Below are 13004 nucleotides of genomic sequence, written 5' to 3' on the forward strand. Positions count from 1 at the left end.
CGCTTGTATTCGTGATCTTATTCTTTTGGTCATTACCCAAAGCTCATGACCATAGGTGAGGGTGGGAACGTAGATCGACCGGTAAATCGAGAGCCTTGCCTTATGGCTCAGCTCTTTCTTTACCCCATCAGACCGGTAAAGAGCCCGCATCACTGCTGACCCAGCACCAACGTGCCTGTCAATCTCCTGCTCCCTTGTACCATCACTCGTGAACAAGATACTTGAACTCCTCCACTTGAGGCAAAAGCCTATCCCTGACCCAGAGAGGGCTCTCCACCCTTTTCCGCCTGAGAACCATGGTCTCGGATTAAGAGGTACTGAAAGGGTTAACTTTCCTTTGGCCTGTCTCTTCCCCGGTGACTAACATGTATTAATAACATTAGACTCTGCTGAGGGTGCAAGGGTGTCTGCCCTTTGTGCAAACTTACAGGCTGTTAATAACTATTGTTCCTCTTTCATTCTGCAAACCACTTGCACTTTTGACTTACTGGATTTTGATGTTGAACTGAGCACATCCAGAGATGGAGAAAAACAACTCCATGTATGGACAAGCAGGTTACGACATATGTTAGAATGTGGTCGGGCCCTTCCTGGCTGCCTGTGTGCACATGGGACGGGCTCTCCGTGTTTATAAAGAGGGGACTTCCCCTTCTTCTGTGTGCTTTGTGCTGAATAAATCACTCATCTCTCTACGAGAGTGTTCATCATTGCACCAAGCTGGTTTATCGCTTCATTCTCTGGTTTCTGAGGGAGAACACTGTTCAAGGAGACCCTTCCTAACAGTCGTGGCGACCCCGACGTGATATCCTCACCTGGTAAGTCCGTTTCCTTCCTTTGGACCTCTGCCTGGTTGACGATATCGCGTTCCTTTTTGGCTCAGCTAACCTACCCAGCCCTGTCTGGTGGGCGGGAGTATGAGATGAAGCAGGATTTTTGCCCCTGTAACGAGGGTACAAACCTAGGCGCCTAGTGGTTTTATGCTCACAATCCCTCTGACTCCCAAGATTTGTGTTGTTTGTATTTGTATTGTGTTTGTTGCTATGGGTACGTCGTTTCCCAAACCAGAGCCGGATGAGAAACCTGCTGATTGGATGAGGCGATGTAATCTGGCCTACTATATTGACCCGTTTCTCTCTAACCTAGCAGGACGGACTGAGAGTAATCCTCAGATTCCGCCATACCCTAGGAATGGGACTTTTGATGCAGGGTATTTGAGTTCTGCTCATTGGGGATCCGCAATGGGACCTCCCCTACATGAAAGAGGGATATACGTCGTGGTATGACATATTCACTCACCACTCGCTATATATGGTAGGAACCTGATGCTATGGACAGGCTCCAGGCTTTGTTGACTAGATATCTGTCCACTCGCAAACAGCGTAGGCAGGATTTGTCTCAAGTAACCTCATGTAAGCAGGAGAAGGGTGAGCCATTTGTTAAGTTTTTGGAAAGGTTTAAGAATGTTTGGATTTTCCAGGGTGGTATGGATGTGAATGAGAAAGACCCGAATGTTTTGCTCATTAATACGTTCATGAGTAACTGTCGTGCTGATTGTCAGCAGATGCTGAAAATGCAGCTAACTGATCGGAGTAACTTGAGAATACAGGATGTAGGGAAGAAGCTTCGTATGATGGAATCAGATGGGTTGTTTGATATGGCCCCTAACACAGTTCTGTTGCAATATCAGGGAAATCCAGGTTCAGGCCAGCCCCTGATAGAAAACCAGGGAACTGTCATTACTGTGGCAGGGAGGGTCATTGGCAGCCAGAGTGTAGAAAACGTGCGAGAGACTTGAAGGCAAAGGCAAAGGGTCCTCCTCGTCCTCCTGGCCCTTTTCCTCCACCTCCCCCAGTATAGGGCTGCCCACAGAGTCTGGTCCCGAGTGAAGCTTATCTTAGCACTACTTTTTCCTCTTTCCAGAACCACGATCTTCCCGTTATTTCGCTTAACGTGTCGGGCGTGGACCTCAGTTTTCTCATAGATACTGGTGCCACGCTTTCTTCGCTCGGACCTAAGTATGAGGGCCCTTTGTCATGTAGAACCACTAGCTCTGTGGGTATAACTGGTCAGCCCTTTGTACCCCATTACACTCCCCCGCTATCAGTTCTTTGCGACGACCTCCGTTTTTCCCATGCGTTTGTTTTTTATGCCGGACTGCCCGTTTAATCCCATGGGCTGTGACCTCATGAGCCGCCTTGGCATTACTCTGACTTTCAGCGGCTCTCGCATGACTGTTTCCACTGGCTCTCCCTCTAGAGATTTGCAGATTGCTAACAAATCATATAAGTCTTTTTCACCTGCTTTCTTTTCTCTCTCTCCCTCTGACAGCTCAACCATCCCGGAACCTCTCAGCTCCATTCCTCGCACGGTCTGGGCCACCCATAAGGATGACGTGGGGTGTGTAGATTGTAAACCCTATGAGGTCACTCTTAAATATTCTACACCGGTGTATGTGAAACAATACCCACTGCCTGAACACAAACTGCGTGGTATCGACTCCATTCTCACTACATTGCTGTCTCTGGGCATGGTAGTCCCGTGTCAAAGCGCCTACAATACCCCAATTAATCCGGTTCCTAAGCCGGACGGGTCTTGGCGTTTCACACAGGATTTGCGACGCTTAAATGATGCAGCGGTGCCGATAGCCCCTATTGTTTCTGACGTGACGTCAATTCTGTCATCGGTTCCTTGCCATCATGCATTTTTCACCGTGATTGACGTCAGTTCCGCTTTTTTCAGTATTCCAGTTGAGCCTGACACACAGCCCATTTTTGCGTTCACGCACCGTTAGCGCCAATAAACGTGGACTCGTTTGCCGCAAGGTTTTTGCGACTCGCCTGCCGCTTTCGCTGCGTCGCTTAGGGACCTCCTTTCAGACCTCTCCCTCCCCGGGGGCGCTGTGCTCCTGCAGTACGCGGATGACCTCCTGATTTTGGCCCCAGACGAATGCACCTGTGTTGATGCCTCCAGGCTGGTTCTCACATGGCTGGCTGACTTAGGCTTCAAGGTTTCACTGAAAAAGTTGCAGTTCTGCCTCCCGCGTGTGCAATACCTAGGCCATGAACTCTCTCAAGGTCAACGCCTGCTCTCTGCTGACCGTGTCTCTTGCATCACAGGCCTTCCTAAACCCGCCACCAAACAGGCCATGATGTCCTTCCTGCGTCTCATCAATTACTGCAGACAGTGGATTCCCGACTGCTCCACCCACGATAAGACCCTGAGGGCCTCCTTCTCCCATGAACAGCCCATGTCTTCCTCCCTGACTTGGACCGATGCCATGAACACTGCCTATGTGGCACTGCTTACTGCCCTTCGTTCAGCACCTGCCTTGGGCCTTCCTAACTACAACCTGCCATTCCATCTCTGGGTGTCGGAGTCTGGGGGTGCCGTGGCTGCTGTGCTTGCCCAGTCCCATGGGGGGGGGATGCGCCCTTGCGCGTACTACTCGAAAACGCTTGACGTTGCGGCTAGAGGCCTCCCATCTTGTCTCAGAGCGGTTGCAGCTTGTGCCCTCATGATACAAGATGCGGAGAAAATCGTTTTAGGTCATGCCCTCACCTTGCATACTTCACATCAGGTGTGTCAGCTTCTTAACAATTGTTCCACACAGCATTTATCGGCCCAGCGCCGTGCAGGTTATGAGAACATTCTTCTCGCCACAGAAAATCTTTCTATCCGTCCTCACTCTGCCCTTGATCCTCTGCTCTCATGCACCTGCTTTCCTTGTCTGACTCACACACTTCTTCCTCTTTTGACTTGCATGACTGCACTTCTCGCCTGGCCGCTGAAACCTCTATTCGCCCGGACGTCCTGTCCACCCCCCTTTCTAGTGGTCTTTCCTTCTATGTGGATGGCTCTTGCTCTAAGCCTTCTGACGGCACTTTCCTTTGTGGTTACGCTGTCTGCTCCCCTCCCATATTCCTATAGCAAGAGTCTGAGACAGAGGTCCCTGTACCCTTGCAACAGACCAGCAGAGCACTTCAAAAGGCCCTGGCTTCACAAAAAGTGTCCACAGTGAGACATTCTTCTTAAGGAGAACTCATAAGCAGCTCTCTGCTCAGTCAGTTCAATGCTTGTGTCTTTTGGTGTTCAGGTAACCACAGCACATACTGTTCTCTTCAGTTCAGTGTTTTTAGAATTTGGTCCATCTCGAGTTAAAGCTCTCAGTATTAGTCTTATTAAAAAAGGGCCAAGTTGGAAAACTTGTCACTTTATTTAGTTTACTTAGTGGAAGAGAAAAGTAAAAAAACCAAGGAAACAAAAGAAAGAATTAAATTAAAGAACAATATTTTTGGTTTTTAAAAGACAATCAAAATTTGGTTCTCTCTTCTGTTTGTCCTTTGATTATCCTCAAGAATAAGACGGCTATAAATTCATCCTCTTTTCATGTTGTTAAATTAATGTATTTTAAACCCCTACTGCTCTGCACTTGAATCCATCCCTGGCTGGTGGTTTTCCCTTTAGCATTCTGGTCTCCCAATGAGGAGAATGCCTGTTCAGTTGTCACACAGGGCAAGACAGGCCCCTATTACACACTTTGGCTATGTTCAGACTGACAGGTCCAAATCAGATGAATCTCAATCTGGATGCTCTTGCTGCTCAAATTGTATTGTCTTTTATGTCACTCACAATGCAACAAACACCAGTGATGTCCATTCCACAGTGATAGAAGTGCACATCCATCTCACCTGCATCTGCGTTTGAAATCCACATCACCAGCATAGCTATGTAGCTACTACAACAATGCATGAAGATAGGTTGGTGATGTCTCCAAACTCAAACCTGATCTGATTACTTACAAATAACAGTGTGGACAGTCATTTTTACAGATCTGATTGAAGAAAAAAATCCACCTTGCAAATGGACAGGCAGACAAGCACAGACAGGAATGAGGGCGGCAAATAATAAATGTTCACTAGCAAAAAAAGGGAAAAGCAACAGCATTGCCACAGGACTGAGAACAAGGCCAGAGCAAGAACACTGCAATCAAGAATTCAGTACCTTGATCAAAAGCACATTTTAAGATCAGAAAGTTATGTAAGAGGAAAGTGGTGTCCTGCCAAAAATGGCTTTGAATTTAGCTTGGGTTCTCACAATAGGACAAAACATTATTAGATGATTATGCCTGTCACACTTCTTCTTTGCAGTCTTTTGGTCAGAGTTCCTCCTCTGGGCAGGGCTTTCAGTACCCAGTAGCTAATAGCCTAGCCTTAATATCTGCTGTACAGGTCATATATCAGTAACCATTTTGCAGTGCATAAATAGTTTCCCACTGTTTCTCTTCTGGTTAACCACAGGGTTGTGTCCTGTCTCATCTCCTGTACATCCTTTGCACATATGATTATAGCAGTCAGTAACAGCAGAATACACTTACATTTGCAGATAAGACTGTAATTGATTGCTATAGGATGAGGAGACTGAACATTGGCCTGTGGCTTGTTCTGGGCCTGAACTTCAGCAGACCTACCCCTCCTCCTAGCACAGTAACTCCCTGCTCTGCCTTCACTTGGCACAATCTGCACTTCCTCCTTTGTCTCTCGCTTCTGTCCTATCTTTCCCCACCCTGCCTTATTTTATTTTCTCTCCAAGGATACAGTTACAGATACTTAACTTGCTTCACCCTCATCTGCAATTAGCCTTCTGAATTGTCTCTCCTCTAGGCCAGCAAGATTCCCCCTGGCTTACAGGTGTCCTGCACAGGTACCAGCAATAGCTGAGTAAGGATGAGAGAAAATAAAAGAAATCCCATCTTGTCTCAGATCTTAGCTGCTACCAATCTCTGTCTAAGTTCTAACTTGAAGTAACTGCAGCGGTTCCCCCAGTTCCCCCATGCTTCTTTTAAACAAAAATAAATAAATAAATAGGAGGCTATAGGTTACTTGGAAGGGCGAATAAAACCATGTTCTTGGTGTATGGCACAATCAAATGTTCTGTGGGAGAGAAGTTCCTCAGGACTCTCAACTGAAATGGATCTCTTGTCCTGTAAGATCCAGCCAGATAGCCAAAGAGTTAAGTTGTTCCAGAGACAGTGCACCGTCCTTAAAGGCTAGTTCTATAAGAATGTCTGCATTTAGTCCATGAAAGGCAGCAGTAAAGTATTAATTTGAAAAAAAAAAACAGTTCTATGAAGTCACAAAAAAATAGAAAGAAAGACTAAGAATACATATTGATTTCTTCTGTTTCCCATGTACATATATAATTAAATAAAAGGTAAAAACTGTTAAAATAATTAAAGATAGCATACATATGGGACAAAAAGTCAGAGGTAGGGCCTGGTAGCTCTTCTCATGAATGATATGAAATTAATAATGCTTTTTTGTGTCAGTACTCTGAACACTGTTTAAGCAGTGTGCAATACATTTCACATTTCTATTTAATTTACATTTGTATTTATTTACATTTTGCATTTGCTCTTACAATTTGACATCAGTATTGCAATGGAAATAATCATCAAGTTCTGGGATTGTTAGGGTGTTCTTTATTCTATTCTGAGCACAGCTGCATTTTTGACGAACTGTTCCCAACAATTTTACCTAATAAAATAATTTTGACTGCTTTTCTAAACCACATGTAGAAGAATGCATATATAATAGGATTACACGCTGAATTTGAATAAGCAATCCAATTAAGAACATCAAAAAGTTGTGGTGGACCACTGTAATTATAAAATGTTACAATGAGTATGTAGATGGAAAATGGTGTCCAAAATGACATAAACGCTCCCATGACAATGGCTAAAGTCTTAGTTGCTTTTCTCTCTGTCTTATTAATAGTAGGCTGACCTCTGGATTTATTTACTTGAGAGAGAGCATTGTGGACTAATCGTGATTGCCTCTGTGCAACAAGATATATTTTCAGATATATGCTTAGCATGATAACAATAGGAAGGTAAAAAGAAACCAATGAAAGCACTAAACCTATCATGGGCTCTATCACCAACACACAGGCTCCCTCACAAAACACATCACTGTTAGCCTCTATGTCTTGAACATTTAGCTCTGAAAATATAAATCCTCCAGCAACAGCAGCAACACTCCAACAAACAGTGATCATGAACAGAGCAGTAACAGGAGTCATTTTACTGTGGTACTTTAGGGGATGACATACTGCATAATATCGCTCAACAGAGATAAATACAAGGTTTAACAGGGAGGCATTACACAACATAATATCCAAGCTGCTGTGTATTTTACAGAACATGGTTCCCAAATACCAGCAAGTCTCCACAGAGCGCATCATGCTAGGAGGCATCACAATCCCTCCTACAAGCAGGTCAGCTACAGCCAGAGACAGAGTGAGGTAGTTAGTTGGTGTGTGCAGCTGCTTGAAATGAGTGATGGCTATGATCACCACAAGATTTCCAAACAATGTAAGAAGTACAATAACACTAATGACAAAATAAGACACAATTCTCACAGCCAGTGGATAGACATTCTGCTGACAAGAGTTAGGATGATGTTCAAAACAAAGTGAAGTGTTTCCCATGTTCCCATTTTGGTTTACAGTAATTTCCATCATGCTTTTCTTTTCTGTAAAGTAATTTCATAACAATAAATAAATCACAGAAAATGAATGAATTATATATGACAGCAATGAAAGAAGACAAATCTCCAAATGATCTGCTTCAAATAACAAGAAATTATTTTTATACTCTTGAAAAATCCATTTTCTAAATGTTGCACATACCTGATAATTTCAAACTCATAAACAGTTTAACAAGAATACTTTGTAACCATGCTATAATTAAGAATAGATCAAAACAACTCATTATACCTTTCCAGTTTTACCTCTTCCCGTAGAGCTAGGGGGCAAAGCCAGCACTGGCAAATGAGCAACTGTCTTTTATAGGCTTACAGGCTTGTACTAGGAGCATCCCCATGTTGAATCACTCCCCTTTCCTGATCGCTTGATACTTGATACCCGACAGGTAACAAACCATAAATCAACATAAGTTCATCACTAATTTAGCACTTTTTTGGTGGGCATCAGGCTATGAATATATGTGAGATACAGGACTGCAGTTATCTAGGAATGTCTGGGAGTGAATATTAGTGGATATTTCATGCAGAACTGGGTTAAAGGATGATACAAAAACCATTTGCATTTTATAAGTTATACTACAAAAGGGCTATTTTTGGTTGTTTTTCACATTCATTCAAAACACTTGTGTATGCACTTGGGATTTATTGTGGATTTTAGGAGAGGCATGGTAAAGCAGATTTGTTTGTTCCTTCCTATTTCGTACAGGGATTGACTGATGAATGCTATGTGTGATGTTAATAGAACCGACAGACAGACAAACCACAGACAGGGTTAGTAGAGCTCAGAGACGTTTATTACAAACTCAAAATAGAGAGTTTAATGAGAATAGGCTGAAGCCTGAAAATGGGTGCAAGCTTTTTGGTGTGTAGAAGACCCATGGCAGTCCCATGGGGAAGAGCTCAGAGCATGGAGGATGAGAACAGCCGGCTTGAGTCTACTCAAGTCTGTTGTCGAGCCTGGTTTTTGAGAGAGAGAGGGAAAAGAAGCAGTTAGAGCTTCTCCCGCTCCCTTGGCATTGCAGCTGCGGTCTTCATCACCTGTCAAAGGTGTATAATCAGTCAGACCCCCCCTGTTTATTTTGGGCTTTTCAGCACCCTGGTGAACGCTTTGGAGCACTGTCGTGGCTCGTCTGTCAATTTCCACCATGGGCCTTGCTTCCGCCTTCACAGTGAATTACCCAATATCTCTCAAGTTTTTTGTGCTCCTCAGTAGACAGATAGGTTTTCTATAAAAGAGTGACAGCTGCCGTTTTCTTTTTCAAAACTATAAGAATTCTTTTGATCTAGGCCTGTGACGTTAATTATTACATTGTGTGTTAGTCATATTCAATTTGTGAATTTTATTGTATTGTAAAGAGAAAAAAAATGAGTTAAGTAATGATTTGTTGGATCCTGAATCTAACCATTTGGATAGCATTTCACACACAAAGACCAGAAGGGGATGCCTGCCCTCAGCACACTCTTTGAGACTGAACAGCCGAATATTCTTACTTCACCCATGTTTCTCAAGGTTGTCCGACATCTCTTCTAGGCATGCAATCCGCTTTGTAGCTGAAGCTTAGGCCAAATGTGTTGTGTCTAGCTTTTCTTCTGCTGTATATATACACCTCTATTCCTCTTGTTCCTTGGCTAGCATTACGTGGGCTCTTTGTCCTTGGTTCATGGTCCCAGTTTGTGCTCTCATGCTCTCAGTTTGTGTTGTCAGTTCCATGTTTCTAACTCTCTAAATTATGTTTGAGTTAACAGTGTTCGGTTTTCTCTGCTCATGTTTTCTTTGTATTTATATATAGTTCATGTTCACAGTAGTCAGTATAGTCTTGTTTTCTGTTATATTCAAGGATATACACACCATTTATTTTCCTGCTTGTCCTCTGCATGTTCTGTATAAAGTTTATAACAAAGGATACTTGTGCCTGTACCATCCCCTCATCTGCCTCGGCAACCCCAGCTTTACAGAATGCCAGCCCACTAACTGGTACAGCAAGCAAAACAACTCAGAAACCCAGCACCAGCTTACAGGATTAATATTGTGTTTTGGCCCAGTTCAGGGCCCAATGTGAATCAGGAGTTTTCACTCACCCAACTAAATAATTGAATTCAGGTGTTCCAGTCACTTCCACGGCCACAGGTGTATAAAGCCAAGCCACTAGTCCTGCAGATTGCTTCTACAGACATTAGTGAAAGAATGGGTCGCTCTCAGGAGCTCAATGAATTCCAGCGTGGTACCGTAATAGGACGCCACCTGTGCAGCAAGTCCAGTCGTGAAATTTCCTCACTACTAAATATTCCACAGTCAATTGTCAGTAGGATTATAACAAAGTGGAAGTGACTGTATCAACAGCAACTGCAGTGGTCACCAACTTTTGCAGAGTCAATCATTACAGACCACCAAACTTCATGTGACCTTCAGATTAGCTCAAGAACAGCGCAGAGGGCTTCATGGAATGGGTTTCCATGGCCGAGCAGCTGCATCCAAACCTTACATCACCAAACGCAATGCAAAGTGTCAAATGCAGTGGTGTAAAGCGCCGCCACTGGACTCTAGAGCAGTGGAGACGTGTTCTCTGGAGTGAGAAATCACGCTTCTCCATTCTTCTCAGTTTGAGTCTGGGTTTGTTGCTTGCCTGGAGAAAGCATTTGTCTGACTGCATTGTGCCAAGTGTAAAGTGTCGATTATGGTGTGGGGTTGTTTTTCGGGGAGTTGGACTCGGCCTTAGTTCCAGTGAAAGCAACTCTTAATGCTTCAGCAGACCAAGAGATTTTGGACAATTTCATGCACCAACTTTGTAGCAACAGTTTGGGGATGGCCCCTTCCTGTTCCAACTGCATAACAGTGTACAAAGCAGGTCCATAAAGACATGGATGAGCAAGTTTAATGTGTAAGAACTTGACTGGCCTGCACAGAGTCTGGACCTCAACCTGACAGAACACATTTGTGATGAATTGGAGCAGAGACTGTGAGCCAGGCCTTCTCGTCCAACATCATTGTCTGACCTCACAAATGCGCTTCTGAAAGAATGGTCAAAAATTCCCGTAAACACTCCTAACCCTTGTGGAAAGCCTTCCCAGAAGAGTTGAAGCTGTTATCACTACAAAGGGTGGGCCGACATCATCCATCCATCCATCCATTTTCCAAGCCGCTTCTCCGTCAGGGTCGCGGGGGGGTGCTGGAGCCTATCCCAGCAGTCTTCGGGCGAAAGGCACGATACACCCTGGACAGGTCGCCAGTCCATCACAGGGCAGACACACAGACACAGACAGCCACTCACACACTCACACCTAGGGGCAATTTAGCATGTCCAATCGGCCTGACTGCATGTCTTTGGACTGTGGGAGGAAACCGGAGAACCCGGAGGAAACCCACGCAGACACGGGGAGAACATGCAAACTCCACACAGAGAGGACCCTGGTCACCCGGCCGGGGAATCGAACCCAGGCCCTCCTCGCTGTGAGGCGACAGCGCTACCCACCACGCCACCGTGCCGCCCGGGCCGACATCATATGAAACCCTATCTGTGAATGCAGATGAGTGAATACTTTTGGCAATATAGTGTATATAAAATGTCACAGTCACACTGCTTCACCCAACAGCAAGATAAGTGATTTGCTCATGGGGGTGAAGAATGTTGGAAGAGGGTTGTTAGGCTCTAGCCACCATGTTGAAGACTGCCCGAGAATTAATGACTACCACACAGAGGGCTTGGAGTTACCCCCCTGGGACATTTTGGATTTTTTATTCAATGCCCCTCTGGTGCTACCCTGTGCTCTGGAGAGCATGAATGGCAGCTGCCTTGCCTGCCACCAAGGACATTGCAGTAGGCCCATCTGCACCCCAAGTCAGTGCAGTTCAGCTTATGTCTGCACTCTGGTTCCCTGACCATCCGGCAGCCTCAGCATCTCCTGACCAGCCCACAGCATGTGAGTCTCCTGACCTGCTCGTGGCTTTCGAGTCTCCTGACCTGCCCATGGCTTCCAAGTCTCCTCACCTGCTGGCTTCCGAATCTCCTGATCTGCCAGAGGTCTCAGCATCTCCTGACCTGCCTGTAGTCTCTGTGTCTCCAGTCCCTGTTCCTGCCCCCTGGGCCTCTCCAGTCCCTGTTTCTGCACCCCGGCCTCTCTGGCTCCTGTTCCTGTGCCTCAGACCTCTCCAACTCCTGTTCCTTGCCTGTGGGCTGTTCCATTTCCTTCCTAAAAATATTTCAAACTCTGATTAATACACGCTGGTAGTATTTCTAAGACAAGAAAATAGGAAAGAGACAAGGAAATATAGACAACTGAAATATGTAAGATTATTAAGATATCAGAGCACTAGAAACAGCAAGTAAACATTGCCTGATTACATTTATTTCAAGTATTTTAGTAACACCTGTATTAGCCAGCAATATTAAGCACAATGACATTTTATTATTTAGGCATTGTAGCTACATTGGTCGGTGTTTCTCCACACCAAACATGTCAAACCATGTTTTTAGGCAGCTCACTTTGTACACAGGGGAAACATTCATGGTGAAATGGGAATGGTCAAATAGTGTTAAGGCAGTGGAGTGTGACAACACTGAGTAGGATTATTGCTGCTGTTGAGTTTATCCCAAGGAGGATTATGAGACCATGGCCTTTGAAGCGCTTGAGTTCCCACATGCCACACAATATGCTGAAGCCTGTAGAGCTTGATATTCCTGAGCCTCAGCCCACCCACCACTTCCTGACTGTTGCTGAGGCTGCAGTGCTCTCAGGAATGGATGGGGAATATGGCCCAGAAATGGCCGCCTGCCCTGCACGCCCTAGTCTGGTTCTTTCCTCTTCCTCCAGCCTAGACATCTCCACTCTCTCCCTCCTCACTTTCCTGGATGAGCCAGGGTTGCCAAAGCCCTGCCCACTCCCGGCCTCCACCTGTCCCAGAGCCTGGTTTTGTCTTTCCCAGCTGTGGGCCTGGTTCGCAGGGTGGAGGAGGAGGCTCTGGGTAGTGTGGACCTGACAGGGGACGAGGACTTCCCCTGGCCCTCATGGGCACAATCTCCTAATGCATGGCTGCAGAATCTTCTTCTCCTGCAAAAGCCTGCAGGGATAAAGGACTTCTATTACATTGATCACATCACCTGGCATCACAGAGTATGTCAGGAACTCTCTTACAGAGTGCTCTTGGGAGTGCCCTGGAGCTGCTGTCTGGGTTTTCCATGTGCTCTGCAGCTTCCCTGCCTCTCTTCCCCCACCTCCCCTGCTTGGGCCCAACCTCCAGACCTCATCTTACCTTTGACCCTGGTGGCTGTGCTCTAAGGGAGGACTGTGGTGGTGGAGAGATGGAGACCACTCACCCTCACAGATGTCCCACATTCGATGCTCAGCCACATCTCTTCTCCACATGCCCCCACCACCCAATCCAGGCTGGGCAGCCATCTGGCCGATAAGTGCCAAGTCCCAAGGTGCCAATTTTTGGCTTATGTACAGCACAGGGTGATCCTCCCC

At 45.6% G+C, this 13004-nt stretch overlaps 1 protein-coding gene across 1 annotated transcript; it reads right to left on the reverse strand.

The window, feature by feature from the left end:
- Window positions 1-6483: 6483 nt before the first annotated feature.
- LOC108432855 (trace amine-associated receptor 1-like) lies at window positions 6484-7518 on the reverse strand. Its single transcript, XM_017706976.1, has one exon. It carries the CDS (start codon window positions 7516-7518, stop codon window positions 6484-6486), a length of 1035 nt encoding a protein of 344 aa, XP_017562465.1.
- Window positions 7519-13004: the final 5486 nt, after the last annotated feature.

The sequence above is a fragment of the Pygocentrus nattereri genome, chromosome 4 (assembly GCF_015220715.1).
Source record: "Pygocentrus nattereri isolate fPygNat1 chromosome 4, fPygNat1.pri, whole genome shotgun sequence".
NCBI lineage: Eukaryota > Metazoa > Chordata > Actinopteri > Characiformes > Serrasalmidae > Pygocentrus > Pygocentrus nattereri.